Below are 20,664 nucleotides of genomic sequence, written 5' to 3' on the forward strand. Positions count from 1 at the left end.
ATTACTCGCATGAGTAAAGTAACACACATGCATGAGTGTTTGCAGGATCAGGGCTCCCTCCTTGCAGTGCAGTTAAGTGACGCACCATGCCCAGGTGCGTGCAGCTAACGCGGTTTGGAGAGAGAGGTAGCCGCACAGATGTAAATCTCCAGGTCCGAGGGGCTGGATCTACCCACGCGCGCGCCTCCCTCCGCCTCTGGGCTCCTCCTCTAAATTGCTTGGTGTAGCTCTCGCTTATTCGATTACTGGCTAGCGAGCCGTGCGGACAGTTCGCCAAGGAGCTCTCGGGGACTAAGGCACCCCTGTGCTGAGGATACAGGCGCACAGAGCCGCAAGCTAGGAGAGCCCTGCCCAGGATAGCGGGGGACTAAGGGGGTGTCCACCTCCTCGCCGGCGGGATGAGTCCGGGGCTGGCCAGCATGAGTACCAGCCTGCTGCTTCTCTGCCTGCTCGCGGTGAGCCACCGATCGGCCCGGGTGCCCCTAGGGAAGGGGGGGACTCTGGGGCAGAGCCCCCTTGGCGGGAGGACCCGGAGCGCCCCTTCACCTGGGGCGTAGGCTGGGCCCGGGTCGGAGCTCCCTGGGTCTCCCCTCCGCTGCGGAACGTGTCCGGACTTGTGCGCTCCCTTCCTCGCTATGGCTGAGGAGGGGGCAGAGCTGGGGGTGGGAATCGCCTGGATAAGCGAGGCAAGGGGGCGGGCGGGCGGCTCACCTGGGCAGGTGGGGGGCGGGGGAGGCGTTCACCTGGGCACTTTTCAAGCTGTTTTTATATGTGTGTAACGGGGGGGCGAAGGGATCACAAGAAGCCGGTATGGACAGGTCTGTGCGCTAAAGGCTGCTGTAGTGAAGACTGTCCTACCCCTAGGGAAGAAGCCCCGCTCCCGGGATAGCCCTGGCTACACCGGGGGTTAGGCCTTGCCTTGCTCAGGGGGGTGGATTTACGAGCGACGTAGTTACACCCATATATGTCTGTCGTGTAGACCTGGCCTAATACTTGGAGAGCGTTGGTGGCTGGGTTTTGCTTTGCGCTCTGGCTGGGGTACCCAACTCGCTGCCCAGCCCCAAGAGACTACAGGCTCCCCTGCACTGAAGAGGTGGGGGGGGGGGGGGGACTTTCCCTTCTCCTGGATTCTGAGGGTAGGTTCCCTGTGCAGAGGTTTCCTGCTTGGATCCTGCTACTGCCAGCGGCGCTCCAAGAACTTGCAGAGCTCTGTGTCTCTTCTAACGATGGACTTGCCAGTTTGGTTAGAGAGCATTTGGGTTTAGTAACTTTTTGGACCCAATCCTGCTGCTCTTACAGAGGAACAAGGGACTTTCTGCTTTTATTTCCTAAACTAATAAGGTTTGAATTTTGGGGACCGTGGTTCTTAGGATGTGAACTTCCTAGTATATTTTGGTAGGGTGTATGCTCTATAGCAGGGATGGGCAAACACTTTGGCTCGAGGGTCACATTGGGGTTCTGAAACTGTATGGAGGGCTGGGTAGGGAAGGCTGTGCCTCCCCAAACAGCCTGGCCTCTGCCCTCTCCTCAGAACCCCCGACCCAGCCAACCCACCTGCTCCTTATCCCCAGACCACCCCCTCCTGGGACCCAACGGCCCCTGTTCCCTGACTGCCCTGACACCTATCCACACCCTGGGACTCCCATGCCCCTTTACCATGGGACTTCTGGGACTCCCACACCTATCCAATCCTCCCTGACTGCTACGTGCCCCCCCCCCCGAACCTCTACCCCATCCAACCTCTCCTTGTCCCCTGACTGCCCCCCAGAACCTCCTGCCCCTTATCCACGCCCATGCCCCCTTACCATGCTGCTCGGAGCATTGGCAGCCATGCCACCCGGCCAGAGCCGGCCACGCCGCTGCGCTGCCCGGCAGGAGCTCTCAGCCCCACCACTGAGAGCGCTGGTGAGCTGAGGCTGTGGGGGAGAGGCCAGGGGCTAGCCTCTCCGGCCAGGAGCTCAAAGGCCGGACAGGATGGTCCCGCAGGCTGTAGTTTGCCCACCTCTGCGCTAGAGCTTGGAGACTCCTGGAAAAAAATGGGAGTTTTGTCATTGGCTTTAGTGGGTGCAGGATTTCGCTCATGATCTGCAGTTCTGTTTGGCTGCGGGAAGTGCAGTTACTTTGTACGGGATTCTGGTCTTTCCATGCTGTGGTTGAAACCGGACTAGCCACCGCTGTGTTCAGAGCAGCAGTCTCATACCTTGTCTCTTTCTATGTTCCTTCCCCAGTTGATTTCCCTTTGTTCTGCTATTGACAGCCTTTATTATAATCTGTAGTTGCTTCTCCCACCCCCTCATTTGTGCCTCCGTCCCTTGTCCTGTATGTCAAACACTTGTATGAACCCATCTCTCGCGTTATATCCTTCCTCAGGCAACCTGGTGGAGATACTATCAGATGTAACTTTTAGAAACAAAAACAAACCCCAAGCAACATACTGAAAGAAACAGTTAGGAAGTGATGTGCATCACGTACTGATCATGTCATGTTAGCGTCACCCTTTTCCTTCCTCTTGTTACCCCATAATTGCTGAGTTATGTCTGAACTTGACCTGGATTTAGCTAACTTTACTCATGTGACTAGATCCCTTGAGCTCCATCTGGGAGCTACGTTTGCTAGGGCTACTCCCAGGATTAAAGTTAGAGTGGTTCAAGTGTCTGCAAATCAGGGTCTTCACCTGTAAGGACTTTGGGCAGAGTGCGTGGCTTCATTTGTTTCTGTGAAGCACCTAAAATGCTTTTGGGTACTTAAAAAAAATTTAAGCCTGTAATCTCTCTGACACAAGGGTCATGAAGTGTTATGTCAACTTAAAAGTGTCTTACAAAATGCAGTAGAGTTAATACTTTTTCCTTTGTGTGGACATCAAAGCTTTTTTTCAGAATGTTGTAAGCCTGGTGTAGATTCTCTGCTGTCTACTTTAAGAACATAAGTGATTTCTCTCCTGCCATCCATCTCCATCCTCTGACAAACAGAGGCTAGGGGCACCATTCCTTACCCATCCTGGCTAATAGCTATTAATGGACTTAACCTCCATGAATTTATCTAATTCTCTTTTAAACCCTGTTATAGTCCTAGCCTTCACAACCTCCTCAGGCAAGGAGTTCCACAGGTTGACTGTGAACTGTGGGAAGAAGAACTTCCTTTTATTTATTTTAAACCTGCTGCCCATTAATTTCATTTGGTGGCTCCTAGTTCTTGTATTATGGGAACAAGTAAATAACATTTCCTTATTCACTTTTTCCACCCCACTCATGGTTTTATATACCTTTAGTCTTCTTTTTTCCAAGCTGAAAAGTCCTAGCCTCTTTAATCTCCCCTCATATGGGACTCGTTCCAAATCCCTAATAATTTTAGTTGCCCTTCTCTGAACCTTTTCTAATGCCAGTATATCTTTTTTGAGATGCTCCAAAACTTGGTTTTATTGGCAGGAGAGGAAAACGGTGTGTGTGTGTGTGTGTGTGTGTGTCACACTAGAACCGTGCTGGCCATAAACAATAATTTAAGGGGGGAAAACAGATCTATTCTATCTTGTATTGCACATGGGGTACTACAGGTACTGTGGTTCTGGGTTATGTTTAAAATATGTCTAGTTTCCTTCTATGCTGCAAAAACATACTGATGTCCGATGCGGCAGTCCAAACTATGTTGAAACCATCTTGTTTCATGTTTTGTTTCCATCCTTGCTTGAGCAGGGCCATAGGAGGGCTTGCTAAATAACCATACATTGTACTAATGACCCCTTCATTCTCCTGAACTGTATTAGGAGCTATCAGAGGTCGCTGTTGGTGAAATACACTCCTGTGTGAACAGCCAGCACCATTTAAGTGGTGCCCAGGCCTTGCTGTGGCTCTGTGCATGGGGGGGTGAATTTCACGCTATAAGGGATTCATACTGCACTAAATAGCAGTCTGTAGGATGGACTATAACTGCCCAGGCCTGTCTTCTGGTGGGGGAATTATGCACTCTATTCTCTAGGCTTGCTTCTTAAAAATATCTCTAATCTGGGAGGGGTAGCCCCTGCAGACAGCTACGTATTAATATTACTAGGGTGAGTAATTTTAAGAACATCCATCTCCTCATTGGTGACTGATTTACGTTTCCTGTTTTCATCTCAGAAAGCCTTCCCCTGGCTGTATGGTACATGCCTCTTGTGTTTTAGCTTCATGAGCTCGTAGAGGGCTCTTGCTGGCAAACCTCCGCCTAGAATGGCCCAGATATGGGCCTGAGTATACTGCTTGGGTGAAGTCCCATTGACTTGAGTGGAACGAGGATTAGGCTCCTGGACAGGGATGTTACAGGTTTTCTCAGTAGATGAGGGATATAGCCATGTGACCTTCACCCCACTGATGTGTCTTAACCTTGAGCTGGAGGGACCAACCCAGTCAGTCCTGGTGTCTCTGCTGGGTGGGAAGGGGTTAGGGAAGAAGAAGGTCTTATGGTTAAAACACAGGGTTGGGATTAGGGAGACTAGAGTTATGAACGATGGCTATGTCTATACCACACAGTAAACCTGGGCTCTGAGCCTCTTCCGTCCACACACACACACACACACACCAATCAGACTTGGGTCAGCAAACACTCGGGACCCATATCCTAGGACCCATCTGGGGGGCTGGAGCTGATCATTAGTACAACTGTCAGACCTGGGTCTAGCAATGGTAAACTCTGGTTTACAATACTGTGCGGATGCTCAGGCATAGATTTAGAAACACTGAGTCCATGAGCTCGGGTCCAACAGACTTGGGTTTACAATGCAATATAGACACACCTTATGTGATCTTGGGCGAGTCTCTTAATCTTTTGTGGCTATGTCCCAACCACAGGGGGCTGAAGCTTAATGTAAAATGTGTCCTCTGAGGATCGCCCAGGGCTTTACAGTTTAGATTTTATCCTTTTGAAGGGAATAGCCCGGGAGCTGTCTTGGGGTGGCTGATGTAAGGTGCTGCGGTGGGTGTCTGCTGATAACATTATCTCATGTTAAGAACATTCTGGTGAACTTCTATTCACTCCCTTGCTTGGTGAGTTTCAAGTCTTGTAGCTTAGGCAGGTCTCAATACAGATGCAGCTGTTTTTGTTAGAGTTGGGGTTGATAGTGACACTAACCTGGTTGTCCAGCAGGGTTGTAATTGCAGGTTAGACAGGGTTTATTACGGAGAGGTGAAAGCAAACTTCATTACCTGTGAGTAATGCGCATGGATATGTGGAGTGTTGTTGAAGTTGTAAAGGCCTTGTGTTCAACTTGATGCCACTTCTGTGTTTGTCTATTTGTATCTATCAAAATCACTCTGGAATGCTGCATCTGATCAATTCCAAAATTTCTAGGAATGTTTTCAGTATCAAGGGCCAGAATCCTATTTTTGCAGGGGGAAGTCAGAAAACTGAGAGGAGGAAAATGGGGGATACACATTGAGCCCTTGCCAAATGACTAGTGCAGCTATACCTTTAAGCACCCTCTGCAATTGTCTAGATCGGTGGTTCTCAAACTGTGGCTCAGGACCCCATTTTAATGGGGGTCATGAAGGCTGGCTTAGACTTGCGTGGGGTCTGGGGCTGAAGCCTTGGGCTTTGGTCCCCCTGCCCAGGCCAGTGGGGTTCGGGTGGACTCAGGCTTTGGTCCCCACTTCTGGGGTCATGTAATTTTTGTTGTCAGAAGGGGGTCGTGGTGCAATGAAGTTTGAGAACCCCAGGTCTAGATCAAACAAATGGCCCTATTAACACCTTCCTGCATAATACCCCTGCTCCTTCTTCCAATAGTCATTCAGGGTGTCAACAGGTTACAATCTCCCAGACAAATAAGGGGAGGTATGGGGATGTGCACACAGCCCCTGGCAGAGGGGGAGAACAGGGACCCTTGTATGGAGCTATATAGAACCCCTGGCGGGGGGAACTATGGTGTGGGGGTGCACAGAGCTCTTGGCATAGGGAAAAGTGATGTGGGTGTGTGGAGGGGAATGGTTGCGTGGGGAATGGCATATACACAGAGCATATGGAATGGGGGGCACACTGCAACCCCCAGAGAAGGAGTTGCAGCGTCCCTGCATTAGAGGGGGTGGGTGACACCCATGGAGCTTGTGGGAGGAACGGAAGAGTGCAGGGAGCCCCTGGTGGGTGCAGTAACTCTGCTGATACAAGTTGATGCGCTCACCCCTAGTTACATCTATATACCAGCATGTAAGGGGGTTTGTAACCTCCCTAGCTGAATAGACACTTCCCCTCACCCACTCCTTACTAGCAGGCAGCCATGTGGGAGACTCTCACTCTGTCCCTCTCCAGAGGCTGGGAGTTTCCATATGGTGAACAAATTGTTTTTTAGGGGTTGGGGCTCTTTTCATGCGTGTCCTCACTGCGTGAGCATCAAAATCCCACGGCTCAGGAACTTCCATCCCAATATCCCACCCCCACAGTTTCAGTGCCATGAGGTATCCTTGCCTCCTGCCCTAAACTGTGTTGAGTTGTTTTGCATCGTTCAGTAGCAGCCACTTCTCCTTGCAGAGGTGTGTGATGTCAATCCTGGATCGGGGAGGTGTTCTTGATGTGCTTTGGGACCTGTTGGGATGATGAGCACAGCTAAAATGCCGGAGGTATTGCCACAAGTGGCTGTGATGTGATGCCTTGAGTTGATGGATTTGTACTGGAGTAACTGAGGATAAGGAACATCCTCTATTGCAGAGCTCTGGAGTTTCCTCTACCTCAAGCTTTGACCCAATCATGCTGTTAACCAGGGGATGGTTGTGGCTCTGGGATGATGGGGAGGGGGAACCAGGGGTGAATTTCACTCGTGTCCATCTAGCAAAAGATCTGTGTGTGCTTGAAGAAAACGAGAGAGTCTCCCCTAGCTGCTGCTGTGCACTGGAAAGTGCAGCCCTGATACGGCAAAGAACAAACAGAAGGGTTTGTGCTCTCTATGGGATGGGGGCTGGCCTGAAGAATGTTGTTTACGGATCTGAGTCATCCTAGGTTCAGGGAGCACTATTGCATGAAACCAGCTGCAGCCAGTTTCCTAGCTCACACCCTCCCCAGTAGTTGGGTGGAGAAAGTGTGTGTGTTGACAGGGTTGGGAGAAGTTTACACAGCTCGGATCTGTGCAGTTATTTAATGTCAAGTGCATTTTAATTGTTTCAAACCTTGTTTCCTGCAGAGATTTTTTTGTTTTTGTTTTTAAGCTGCTTCTGGCTCACTCGGGGAAACTTTCCTTTCTGCTAAAAAAAGATCCGTGTCATTTCCGACTGGCCTAGAAAGATTGGGATGAGTGAGGAAGGATTAGCACAGGTGGTGCCAGAGACTGGGGTGGGAGGAAAAATGTCTTTAGAACAAAAAAAAAAAAAAAAAAAAAAAAAAGAGGAAGGGAGTGGCAGCTTAGTTTGGTGGAGGCATGATGAAGGCCTATGGAATGCAGAAAGGCATTTTCTCCATTGTTCCCTTCATAAATTTAGTGTATGGTGTGGGGGAGGTGGTAGTATCTGAGCTGTGCCTCCAGCAGGAGAATCTAAGGAGATCTTTGTATGTTCCCCCAACTCATCCTGTTTGGGAATGACCACATCCTCCTTCACCCTGTACTTGCTTCTGCAGTTGCACCAGGCTGATTTGTAGCGAGTAGAGACGCTACAGCCCATTGTCTGTTTCTCCATCTCTTGCCCCTTCCCTTTCTCCCTCCCTACCCAGTAAGGAGCATGTATGGAGTGGTGTGGGAGTTAGAGGAAGATTGCAATCTGATACTTTTGTCCAGGTGTGAATAAAAGTGGGAACCAGTGAGGAGCAGCAGATGGGGGTGGGCGGGCAAGGGACAGAGACTAGAGGTCTGTTATGGAAACAGGTAAAAGGGCCACCTAGAGGAGACCCCCTACAAAAGGCTTTTCTCGTGGCGTGTGCTGAGAGAAGATGAGTAACCATAACTTCTGGGAGCCTCTTGGATTCTGTCTTCCCACAGCAAGGGAGCTTTCCCAAGATTTGTTGGGCCATCTGCCTTGGCCAGGAAGCTTAGGGCTGGAAGTTGAGGAAAGCTGGATTCTATGCCTGACCTGTGACCTTCAGCAATAGAGGAACGTCTCTGTGCCTCGGTCCCCCTCCACCTCCCCATATGTACTTGTGGGGGTAGATAATGGTACCTGCCTCTGTAAAGATACTGCACCTTTCACCCAAGCAATGTTGTTGTCCTGCAGAGGGGCTGGCTGCACTGTCATGTGGGGCTGGTATTTTGGCCCAAGATAAATCCAGAATGTGTCCATACAATAACTCTAATCTGACCTCCTAGAAGGTGAGGTCTGATGCAACATCCTCCTATGAATGAGTAATACTAGAGCAGATAAAGAGGCCATGGACTTCCTGATCTTCTAGACCAGATAAAGGGAAATAACACAAGGTTACCTCATATTCAAGGCTGTTCATTGAGAGCTCTGGCCTCTCAAACCGTGAGGCTGAAGCTTGAATCACTCTGAGCTAGGGTGACCAGACAGCAAATGTGAAATATCAGGACAGGTAATAGGAGCCTATATAAGAAAAAGACCCCAAAATCAGGACTGCCCCTATAAAATGGGCAAAAAGAACAGGAGTACTTGTGGCACCTTTGGAGACTAACAAATTTATTTGAGCATAAACTTTTGTGGGCTACAGCCCACTTCATCGGATGCATAGAATGGAACATATAGTAAGGAGATAGATATACATATACACAGAACATGAACAGGTGGGAGTTGCCCTACCAACTCTAAGAGGCTAATGGACATCTGGTCACCCTACTCTGAGCACCCTGTCAGTGGTTTTTCTTGTGGTATAGCTGGTAAACTTTTAGCATGGGTGGGGGGGGAGGCGATGCTGCTTTTGCGTGTGCTCCTCTTCCTCCTCCAGCACCTCAATCCCACCACAATTGACCATTCATTCACAAGCACCAAACACAGGTGGGAGAGGATCATTACAGGGAAATCTTGACAATCCTGCACCCTTCTGTAGGCCCTTACACCCGGGGATCCCAGTAAACCTTTATTAACCTCTCCAGGGGGTTGAGGGCCTTTGTTGTTCCCTGAGGAGATATGCGCATAGAGAGGGGAATGAAGTGCCCAAGGCCACCCAGTGGTAGAACTGGGACTAGAACCCAGGAGTCCTTACTCCCGGTCCTTGGTCCACATCTTTTTTTTTTTTTTTTTTTTTTCTTTTTGGGTCCCCCCCCCGCCCTTTTCCCCCCCCCCCCCCCCCCCCCCGCCCCAATCCCCATACTTCCCAGCCTTCCGGTCTTCAGCGAGATGCTGTCGCTTCAGCGGATCAGCCACTCAAACTCAACTGACCCTCTGTCTTTACATCTATTTTTAGCATGAAGCCAAGTCAGCAAGTGTCTCGCTGGCCCAGTATCCAGAGGGGCCCCTGTTGATCCCCGTAGCTTTGAGTCGCGGCACGGAGGACTCTGAGTTCTACCAACATGAAGATCATCTTTGCAGAAAGTGCCCTGCAGGTACGATACACCCAGAGCTGCCTCATTTGCTCCCCTCTCTTCTGCCACCTGCCTGCACTGTCCCTGCTCTGGGGATAACTAGGAAACTCAGCTGTCCTGCAGCTGCCTGCTGTGTCCTGAGCCTTTGCTATCCAGCCCTGTTCTGTCCCCATCCTGGGGTACAAGGGATGACTTTGCTCTCCAGCTCTTCCCCTCTCCTCCTTCACCATCCTGTAGGGGGCATCACACTCTCCACCCACTGCCCCGTCCTAGGTGTACATGGGGGTGAGAGTTGCCATTGCAGTAATGCTGCCTGCTCCAGCTGTGCCTGGTGCATGTGCCACTGGGTCTCTGTGTCCATGTCCATCTTCCCTCCTCCCCCCCCCCCCTCCCCACCCCCAGGATACCAGAGCAGTGGGGTTACCAGTAGCCTGTGAGTGGGTAGCAATCTCCATCTCAGTCCTTCACTGCTGCTTACTCATCTGTAATAGCAATACTAGGGATAGTTCAGTGGTTTGAGCATTGGCCTGCTAAACCCAGGGTTGTGAGTTCCCTCCTTGAGGGGGCCACTTAGGGATCTGGGGCAAAATCAGTGCTTGGTCCTGCTAGTGAAGGCAGGGGGCTGGACTCGATGACCTTTCAAGGTCCCTTCCAGTTCTAGGAGATAGGATATCTCCATTAATTTATAATTTATTTATAATTTGTAAGAATTGCTAGACTGGACCACACCAGCGTCCCTCTAGTACAGAATCCTATATCTGACAATGGTTGGCTCCAGATGCTGTACAAGCTGTAAGATCCCCATGTCAGTTCTAGGGTGGCTGCCCCTTTGCCCCCACTCTGTGGTCTGCTCCAGGAATGCCTCTCATGTCCCAGATCTCTAACCATCACCTCTCTGTGAGCAGGGATCCATGCCCCTCTCCCTCCTGACTAGGGGCTTAGATTTGCAGAGTATGTTTAATAATAAAAAGTCTCCCGGAGACCATATAAAACAACAAAAGGATCTAAATGCTTTCCCAGTAACACCCTCTCCTCCCATCCCCATCAGTCTTGTGGATACCCTGGCAGTTCCGCCCCTTCCACAGTACAAAAGGTCCTGTCTATTTGAGACAAAATGAAGGTCCCTCTGTCAGGCCAAACTGGCTCCTTATATTCCAAACTCCTGCTTTGTCAGCCAACCTCCTGTGAACAAGTCACTGCCCTCTTCCGCAGGGAGTGAGGGGTGGGTGGTCATGTGTAGGCTTGGAAGGATTAGATTTATTTTAGAAACAGATAAATGTTTTTCCCCATATACTCCCAAACAAAAAATACCATTGATAGAAAAAAGTAAGAAATACGCTGTTTGGGAACAGAGTTTGGATTTCAGGATATTTACATTGTATATTTTGACATGCAGTGTTGACCATTTGTTTAACAGTTACAAATATTTAACGTTTTGAATCTCAACATCTGTCACAAGGATTATTGCCTGACCATCCATAACTTCCCACAGCTGTGAAAATGTAAATAAGCGCTGATATTTGTCAAAATTATAATTAGGCTGGCAGAATAGGTTTATGAGTGGGGGTGGGAAGAGGGTCCTATAGAAGACCCAGCCCCTAATATTGGGACAATCCTGATTTTAATCAGGACATCTGGTCACCCTAGCGGCCTCATAGGGCTGGCTGGCTAGCTGCATAACCTGCTCTGAGATTTTTGCATGAATTCCCCACCCCTTTCCCGTTCCAGAATCTGTAGGCTCCCCCAAGCCAGATGCACATATCTAGAACATCTATTGACATCGAGGGCTAGTCCAAGGGCCCACATAGTCTGACTCACCTTAACATAATCTTTGAAATGTTCCCAGTTTTTGGGAGCTGGCTCAGGCATACAGACAAGTCAGAACACTAAATACAATGGTCTCAAGACACTCCTGTGGTCATCCTATCTCATTACACCCCTGCAGGAGGTAGACGTGTGATAATCTGCCTCCAACATAGTCTCCTCCTGGTCTTCAGGAGTTAGAGATTTGGCTTAAACCCTGAAGCAGGAGATTTAATATCCCTTCCAACATCGTTCTAATTCTAGGTTATCCTAATTATTTATTAGGATAGCCATGTAAATCCCTTTTTGAACCTTGCTATGTTCTTGGCCTTAACTTCCTGTGTCAGAGTTCCACAGTCTAATTACACATTATGTGGGAAGTGTTTCCTTTTATCAGTTCTGAGTTTGCCACATTTTGATTTCAGTGAATGTAGGTCTAGCCCTTTTTATTCATGGGAAACGCCCCCTGTGTACTCTTTGTCCTGTATCTATCTGTCTGTCTCTCTCTTCACATATCTCCTCCTCCTTTCCTGCAGGTTTCCATGTTGAAAAGCACTGTGTTACCTCGAACACTAGCGGGAAGTGCTCTCAGTGTGAAGAAGGAGTTGAATTTACAGAGTACCCCAATGCACTTTCCAAATGCCTGACTTGTCGTGTCTGCAGAAAAGGTACTGAGGAGAAATAGATGCTGAGGTCCTCCATTCCTCCAGGGGGGCAGTTTTTTCCACTGTGTTCAGTTCACAGTGCTAGTTTGACTCAAACGATGGAGGGATTGTAAACTCCATGGACCAGGGACAGGTGGCTGGTTCTGTTCATACAGTGCCTAGCACGATAACCTACTGGTCAATGACTGGGGCTGTTTGCTGCCACTACATTACAAATAAGTGGCTTACTCTGTGGTAAATGAGCTTGGCTGAGAGCATCTTGCATTAGAGAAGCTAAAAGTTACTGAGTGATGGGCAGATGCATGAGCCCCATGCACAGCACCTCCTGCTAGTCTATTATTAGGATTGGTGGTTTGGCTTTTGACAGCAGAGCAGGCATAAGCAGGTGCAGCACCATTGACTCCATTGTACCTGCATATGCCAGGGCTGAATAGATCCCATTATCTCTATAAAATATAACAAACTGTAAGCAATTGTTAAGGCTTGCGAAGACCTTGAGCTCTGCAGCACAGACCTTTGCTACTTGAGTTAGTGTAATACTAACTGTCATCTGGCAGCAGTTGTAGGCTGTTATCTTCCATGTGGACCAGCTGCTGTGGGTGGAGATGCAATGTATGCTTTACAAGTAGGCTGGAAGGATTAAACTTTTATTGGTAAATGTCCATTTCACATATGTACACCCTGACACAAACTTCCATTGATAATGTCTGCTATTTACAGATGGGCAAAGTAAGCAAAATGCTGCTGGAGAATTTACTAGAGTTTGGCTTAAGGATATTTACTACTTTTATATTTTGACATGGGATGTTGACAATTTTTTTTAGCAGTTACAGAATCTTGCTGTCATTTAATTGTCTGGCCTTCCTCCCCAATGATTTCCCACAGCTGTAATAATTCAAATAGAAAATTTGATATCTGTGAAAATTGTATTTGGGGAGGAGGAAGGGAAACATGAATTTTTCCTACCTTATTTACAAGCATGAGAACAGCTGTCCGCTCTTGGGTGTATGGATGCAATCAACCAGTGCCTCCTACAGGAGTGGCTGAGGGAGGAAAAGTGACTCAGGATCTTGTCTGTGTAGAGCAGGCAGGATCCCTAGCCCCAGCAAGAAGGAACTGAGCCCCTCAGTCCAAACAGAGGTAACAGCCTTACCTCATCAGACCCATTAATGCAAGAAAAGCCTTTCTTGCTCATTACACCGATGTTGGATGCTCTGCCTTGGCAACATGGGTGTGGGTGAGGCAGTGCTCTAACCGAGTTGTCTTTCCTATCCTCTCCAGATGAGGTGCAGCTGAGTCGTTGCAACAGCAGTAAGAACACGCAGTGTACTTGCAAGAATGGTACCTTCTGCTCTCCAGACCATCCCTGTGAAATATGCCAGAGGTGCAGACTCAGGTCAGAGCTGCTGCTGTACTGGGTTGGGGAGGAAGCAGGGGAAGTATCTGACCAAGGCTGGGGGAGATGGGTGGGTCATCCGTGCTGAAGCAGAAGCATCTGATAACTGTGCTCTGTAGGCTTGCCGTTAACTCCCTCGTTCTGATCTATTTTCATCTGTTTCCCAGGTGTCCTGATGGAGACGTGCAGGTCAGTTCCTGCACACCACAAAGTGACATCCAATGTGTGCATCCCACAGGCCCTCCTCCTGTGGCAGGTAAGGGCAGAGGGTTATCGGGGAGTGGGCATTGAGGGGGGAGATGCCTGCAGAAGCAGCGTGAGTTCATGTTTAACTCAGTGCTGTACTTGAAGGAGAAAGGTGGGCGTTCAGACTCCCTGGGCCTGATTCTTTTCACTCACTGCTGTGAATAAGAAGCGACTCCACTGGAATTGCTGGCTGAAAGGAGAATCTGGCTGTTTTTTCACGAGTGCTTTCTCAGGACGTGTTTCTTCTCCTTCAGGTGGCATTGCAGGCTGGACGGCAGTTTGGATTGCAGCGCTAGTCATGATCTTGATCTTGCTTGCAGTCTTGTTGTGGTGCTGGTACAGTCGCAACTCATCTTCTGGAGGTAAGAGATGCTCACAGGGTGGGGAGTCATGACATGGGGCGGGGGGGGGGGGGGGGGGGGGGGTGTGCATATAGTCCAGAGGCAGAAAGAGTGTTTCGGTAAAAAGGTGTGTTTTTTTTTCGTTTGTTTTTGTGTTAAACACATCAGCATTTTGGGAGGCCTGTATCTTGGGAGCCCACACAAACTATCCCTTCCCCTTTGCTGGCATGTCAGCATTCAGGACTATCTGCTGGTGTGTGTGGATCTTAGAGCACTTTGAGGGAAGAATTATCAGCTTTGAACAGAAAGGGTTTTTCAACCTTAACTGTGCCCTAGCCTGGTCATATATATATATATATATATATATATATGTGTGGTGTGCTGATAATTCTTCCCTCAAAGTGCTCTAAGATCCACACACACCAGCAGATAGTCCTGAATGCTGACATGCCAGCAAAGGGGAAGGGATAGTTTGTGTGGGCTCCCAAGATACAGGTCCTTTGTTCTCAACCTGCAGGACACTTGTGGCCTAATCTGTGCACACAGTTGTGGCCCACATGACCGCCTCAGGGGTGTGTGTGTGTGTGTGTGTGTGATGTAACACACCAAGAGCTGCATATGCAGCCCACAATGGTAAATAGGTTGAGAACCACTGCCCCTAGTGTAATGGGGAAGGTGGTTGGGTTGTAGCAGCCAAACAGAACTCAAATGGCTTGACTGTGGGGTGGGAATGACTCAGTTCAGGCTTGGCTGCAAGCCACTTCCCTCTTCCCCCTCCTTCTGCACAAGGACCCTGTGCAAGGTAAAGACGGGAGGCTCAAGGGGAAGGGTGAAAGCTGCTAATCAGCTCCTCTTTCTTTTCCAGGTGATTCAAGAAAGATGTCCTCCAGCTTCAAGGTGAGTCACTTTGGTCAGCTGTGCAGTCTGGGGAGAGTGGGTTTAATCAGAGTCTGATTTTACTCTGTCATTCTCACACACACTCTTTCTCACTCACTACCTACTTACCTGGACTTTCAAAGATCTGCCTGTAACCAGAAAGTGTGAGCCTGTTAAGTTCCCATGGGATCTGCATAGGTCCAACTAAGGAAGCTGCTACCACAGGGCTTCCAAGAGCATGGGGTGAGCAGTGGCTCCTTTTCCTTCACTGTCGGAAAGTGAGGAGTGTTGGGCCAGAAGCTCTTGTAGCTATGGGGGTGGGGACTGAGGCTATGCAGGGACTCACGCAGTTGTGTGACTCAAGGCAATCTCTGGCCAGGGAGTTGTCATTTATTATTATTATTTTTTTTTTTTTTCCTCCCCTTCAGCTTGGCCTCTGAGGTAGCTGACAGCTGCACAGAAGCTGATATCTTGTTTGCATGATGGTGGTGAAACATCATCATCCCGCCCCCTTCTTCCCTGGGACCCGCCATCCCAGGCACAAACACAGCAGGCTGTTCACTTGGCATGCCCATCATTGTGAGGGGGTGTCCATCCCATAGCACTCTTGTTCTTGTCTTGAGTGGAGATGTGGCAATGAGATGATTAGGGGTTAGGTTAGCTGGGGAGGGTTCCAGGAGGGGAGTGTGAGGCTTGAGGTATGGATCTGAAAGTATTGAGCTCCTGCAAGTTGGTCTTCTGAGAATTTGGCTGCACCCAGATTAGAAAGCAGGCCTCTTCCAGCTGTAAATCTGTCACAGATGGACAGTCTGGTTTAGTCTCTATGGGGAGTTTAGATTCTACCCGCCCTAGCAGAAATGCAGAGGGGTTGGAGACCCCACTTCCAGATTAGAGATTCTCAGGTTGGCCAGTATTTCATAGTTTAGGCTCTGGGACCACATTCCAACCCTCCACCAAACTTGGGTGCTCAGACCCAGATTTGGGGGATTGGGTCCATCTCTAACTCTTATGGTAGCTTCTGAAATCTGCTTCTTCTGAAGTAACACTTCAATAGGCCTCTCTACAGTCCTGATCCTTTGGAATTTGATACCTCCAGATGTGGTACTGCTGGTTTTAAAGAGTTGTTTGTCTTTTAGTTTTCCTTAACAAAGGCTCATATCCTGTCACCACTGAGGAACTGCACTCGAGGGAGGCTGGCAACTCAGGACAACAGGCGGAATGAGCAGTTAGATCAGGAATCCCAGCATGGGTTGCTGGCTGTGTCAGACCCTAAAGAAGCAGTAAGGAAGAATAGCCAATGTGAGACTACGGCTCTATCTGCAGCAGACAGTGCCCCCAAGCAGGAGGTAACTTTCTGATGTACCCTTACTGCATGTACCTGATCTAAGACTTAATCAGGTTGATATCAGTCCCTTTTTAACATCTGACCTGTTGCAAATTTCTCTTCTAATCAAGCAGGTTCTTGAGAGCTGAAGATTACGAGTTCAGTCTTTGCCACTATGGGGATTAGGTGCCTGTGGCCAGAGTGCCCTAGCATGAGTCTACGGATCAAGTGATTTCAGTCTCCAAGGCCTGTCCCTGCCCTGCGGGACTGGCTCATCTAGTTCTCCTGGCCAGGGAAGGAGTGATGAGGGTTAGCAATGCAGGATCTCCCAGCCAGGCCTGGTCTCTTATGGCATGTGGAAGAAGTGAAGAACTGCAGGGTCTGCTGCCTGCAGCACTTAACAATATCCCGGGCTGAGCAGAAGGCTTGTAACCGTGGGGTGCTGAATACTCTGCACAGATACCATGGGTCATGAGCAGGGTCATGGCTCTTTTCCTCCTCTTGGGGAGTAGCAGAGCTGTTCCCCATGCCCCAGGTTAGGGGTCCCAGCATATCACTGCTAAGGAGGTTCAGATGATCCTTGTACAGTAGTTTTAACTGAAGAGTCTTGCAGGAAGGGCAGACTACTCAGCATAAAATCTCCTGCATGACTCAGCATCAGCCAGGGGAGAAGAGGAAAGTCCCCTTTTTGCTGGTGCTTACTGGTAGCTGGTGACATCAGTGTGCATTAGATTATAGGCTGCTGGGGGCTTCAGTCTGAGAATCCAGCCCAGTAACCATGGGATGGAGGAGATCCTGACAATCCAGAGCAGCTGTGCCCAGAGGCTCAGACCTGCCCCATAGGGATCTTTCCATGTGTCAGCGTGTTGCCTATGGTAATGGAGGTGTGTTGTCATCTTCCCATGTGTTGCAGAGAAACCCAGCATCTCAGATGGCAAGCAGGAGGAAGAAACTGGTTCCAGGGAGAGGAAAGGACCCAATAGAGAGTAAGTGTTTTGGGGTGGTCTGTTATAGTGTTTTGGGCCTCCATGGGATGTGTTGTAGCCTCGATGGGTGCCTTCTGAGTGCCACCATATCCCCCCTCTCCTCCCCCCTACCCCCTAGCTTAAAAACAGGGCTGATCAAAATGCTTCAAAAAACTTTTTGCTAACTTTTTTTTCACTTTAAATCCATTTCAGCTAAAAAATATTAACAAACTTTCATTTTGGGTTTTGGTTTGATTTCTCCCCCTTCTTTGCATAGAAACGGGGAGGGGAGGAAAGAGAATAGAAATGGGAACTTGCAAATTTTTTGGTCAGGAAAAACTTGGGAGGAGACAAGTCTTCTATGAACATTCCCTTCATGGGATAAGCCATTCCTCAGGAGGAGACTGACACAACCTCTGCTAGCTCTGGATAAGTCCCCTCGGCCTGGCAGACACAAAATCCCTTGAGAGAAAGGGAACCTTAGTGGGGCTCATCCTTCCCCTGTGTGTTCCTGACTGTCCTATAGCTTGGGGATAACTAACTGGGGTCCAACATCTGTGTCCCAGTGATCTTCACAGCCACATGGGGAATAGGCCAGGGAAGAAGTGGGGAGGGGGGGAAGGTAGGGAGGGTGACTGGCATTTTGTATGGTCTCTCTTTGAGACAAATAACTTTTTTCCTTTAAAAGGGATAGTTTAGTTAGCCCTCTAACATGGTTAATAGCAACAAAAGTGAATCATTCCCATGCTTCAGGGTATGATCTGATTACTGTGGGGAGGTGGGGTCAGGAAGAAATCTCCCTGCTTCTCCCATGGGATAATATTGCACAATGAGTATGGGTGGAGTTATATCCAGTGTCTGATGGGGATATGAGAGTAGCTGGCCTAGTGTGGCATGATGGGATATGGAAGCTACCAGAACAGACAGCCAGGGTCCCTGTCTACTCTGTTCTCATGGGGTGCTTGTGCCTTGGCTCTCCCCCAGCTTTGCGGTGCTCCTTCGACACCTTCACTCAAGAAGTGCCCTTCAAGGACTGGAGACGGTTTGGGAGAGCCCTCCTCCTCACAGAGAACGAGATTGAGATCGCAGAGAGGAGTGACAAGTACTCACAGGAGCCACATTACCAGATGTTATGCACCTGGCTGAACAAAGCAGGAGTAGGAGCTTCTGTCAACCAGCTACTGGAGACACTAGACAAGATTGATCTCAAGGGCGTCGCAGACATTATCTGCTCCAAGCTTATTGGCCTTTATGAAGAAGAAGAAGAATTAAACTGAGGAACAGGGTGGGATGGCCTTGCTTCTCTCCAAGCCAGAACAATAAATGCCTCTGAAATTCCAGATATACCCTGGGCTGCTCCTGAGTAAGGCATCCTTGCTAGATACCAGCTGGGCTGGGTGAGTTGGTTGTCTTCTAGAGACAAGAGCCTTGCAAGCCCTCTAGGAAGAGTGATGCTGCAAAAGCTGTTGAACAAACCACAGGTTCTTCCTCTGAATGACAGAATCTAAGTTACTGTCAGTCATCCAGGCTGGGATTTCCTTGTAACACTCTGTTGCAATGACTCTGCTAATACGTTATTGTGGAGCACCACTGGAATCTTACCCCGGTGGGTATTGGCATCGCCTGGCTCTTTCCAACTGCAGGGACTTGGCTATTGGCAGCTGGAGGGAACTGGAACAGGCAAAGCTGGCATGTTTGTCATTCAGGGCCACCTCTGAAAGCTCTGACTAAATGTTATACCTCCTGCTGCTGCTGCTGGATGCTTTAGCCTTCTAGAAAACTTGACAAGCCTCAGCCAGCTGGCCAGGGCCTCTACCTCCATCTGTGACGGGCAGGTTTTAATTGGTTCCTGGGTCATTTGATACCCACTGTACATCTTAGCTGTAGATATGGTCTAACCCTACCTCTAAAACAGGTAGGGTTAGACCATCTAGTACCTAAAACCTGAGGACTTTACTGGAGTGAGGGGCAAATAACTATCTACCCTATTGGTACTGATACTGTGATCCAGGGGTATTGTCTTTTAGAAGATGCCAAATCCCAGCAGAGATGAATGATGGCTCAGTGATTAGAGCACTACATGGGACTCGGGAGACCTGGGTTCACATCCTTGCTCTGCCAGACTTCATGTGGGACCTTGGTTGAGTCCTCTGTGCCTCCATTCCCCTTCTGAGCAATGGGGATAATAGCGCTGCCCTACCTCACAAGGGGCTGTGAAGTTAAACATGTGTTCCTCCCCTATCAGATGCACAAGGATGCACTGTCCGGTCATCAGTCCTAGTATCTTTTGTACATAGTTCAGGGACAATTTTATTGGCTGTTGGAATTACCTGCAGTTACTGAGCTGGCTGAACCTGACCTATCTGCAAGGGGCAACCATCCAGCCCTCCTGCAGGCTGGTCTCTGCTATCCACCTTGTTAGCAGGCCTCTGCTCAGCATGCAGATTGGACAGCAGTCACTTCCTCACCTCCAGCATCTCATGGAAAAGATGGAGGCTATTCATGCTTGAATGTCAGAAGTACCCTCCCCTTCCCTGACCAAATCCCTCCCTAGGTTTTAAAGCTGTGCTTGAAACAAGAAGCAAAAGTAGATACCATATTTATGTATTTATTAGGAATTTTAAATGTAAATATTACCTTTTAAGTTAATATAAAAATAGGATTGGTTTTTTCCTTTTTCCTGTGTGTGGTTGTTTATACAGAGCTCTGGCCCAGCCAGTTTTTTTTCTTAAATATTTCCAGTTTTTATACATGACTCTTATGAAGGAAGAATAAACTTTTTTATACGCTAAAATTTTTCTCATTCTTTCCCCGCCTTCAGCCACAATGAAGACTTAGTGGTCTGGGTTTCAATGGAGATCGAGCTGGTGTGTATCTACATAGCTCAAATCACACATTTACATCATCTGGTCCACACAGTTCATTGTGGCTTATGTTATGATGAACCCACACTGGTTTTCCCCTTCATGGAACTAACCACAGCATAGCAAACTCTTGCTCCTGGGTATCTGCATCTCTCCTCTCTCCCCTAACCAATGACCTTCATATGACATTTGACACCCATGTGGCACAGCTGTAAATTACACCAGGTGCATGGCAAAGGAGAATCAGACCTTCAGGGGCACTTGCCCCAAACCCACCTTGTTTTGTGTCAAAACCAACGTTTGCCTGGCAGAAGAAACGTCACCCACTGTAATAAGCTTTCGGCAGCTGGGGGTGGGAGTGGGGGCCTCCTTGATAGGTTTGTGTAGCATCAAAGCCAGCACTGATGCTCCCTTAATAAACTGCTGCCTCTTCACTAAGCTAGGTGGAAGAGAAACTGCACACTGGGGAGCTTAACGCAGGTCTGGCTTCCAAGGAAAGGTTGGCATGTCTGAGACACAACCAGAGGGTGAGATCTGGGTTCTGTACCCCCCTCACCCCGACTTCCCCATCCTTCCAGAGGGAGAGGCTGGCTCCTAAGGCTAGCATGCCAGCAGGCGTAGGGTTGACTTTTTTTTTTTCTTTTCTTTCTTTCTTTCTTCCTGTGCATAAAGCACTGCCTTGGGCAGATGCTGAAGTGGGTCTTAACTGATGGGAGGTGGAAGCAGATGTGCACATCAAGTGGGCAGAAGATAAGTGCCCCTTGCT

General features: G+C 48.9%; 1 protein-coding gene across 1 annotated transcript; it reads left to right on the top strand.

Annotated features, from left to right (window-relative positions):
* Window positions 1–215: 215 nt before the first annotated feature.
* Window positions 216–20,197, top strand: LOC117872959 (tumor necrosis factor receptor superfamily member 10A-like). The gene is made up of 10 exons (XM_034761849.1): window positions 216–455; window positions 9,301–9,439; window positions 11,758–11,889; window positions 13,168–13,282; window positions 13,450–13,538; window positions 13,783–13,890; window positions 14,735–14,766; window positions 15,882–16,091; window positions 16,983–17,055; window positions 18,019–20,197. The coding sequence occupies exons 1-10, from the start codon at window positions 399–401 to the stop codon at window positions 18,309–18,311; spliced, it is 1,248 nt and encodes a 415-aa protein (XP_034617740.1). The 5' UTR covers window positions 216–398; the 3' UTR covers window positions 18,312–20,197.
* The last annotated feature ends 467 nt before the right edge of the window (window positions 20,198–20,664 follow it).

This window comes from Trachemys scripta, chromosome 2, assembly GCF_013100865.1.
Source record: "Trachemys scripta elegans isolate TJP31775 chromosome 2, CAS_Tse_1.0, whole genome shotgun sequence".
Taxonomy (NCBI): domain Eukaryota; kingdom Metazoa; phylum Chordata; order Testudines; family Emydidae; genus Trachemys; species Trachemys scripta.

What these genes read in the sequence shown, in the direction of transcription:
- LOC117872959 (XM_034761849.1), top strand. Translation starts at nt 399, where the DNA reads ATGAGTCCGGGGCTGGCCAGCATGAGTACCAGCCTGCTGCTTCTCTGC. An exon ending in TGCTTCTCTGCCTGCTCGCG is followed by an intron (nt 456 to 9,300) that starts GTGAGCCACCGA and finishes ATCTATTTTTAG; the next exon opens with CATGAAGCCAAGTCAGCAAG. An exon ending in TTGTCGTGTCTGCAGAAAAG is followed by an intron (nt 11,890 to 13,167) that starts GTACTGAGGAGA and finishes TATCCTCTCCAG; the next exon opens with ATGAGGTGCAGCTGAGTCGT.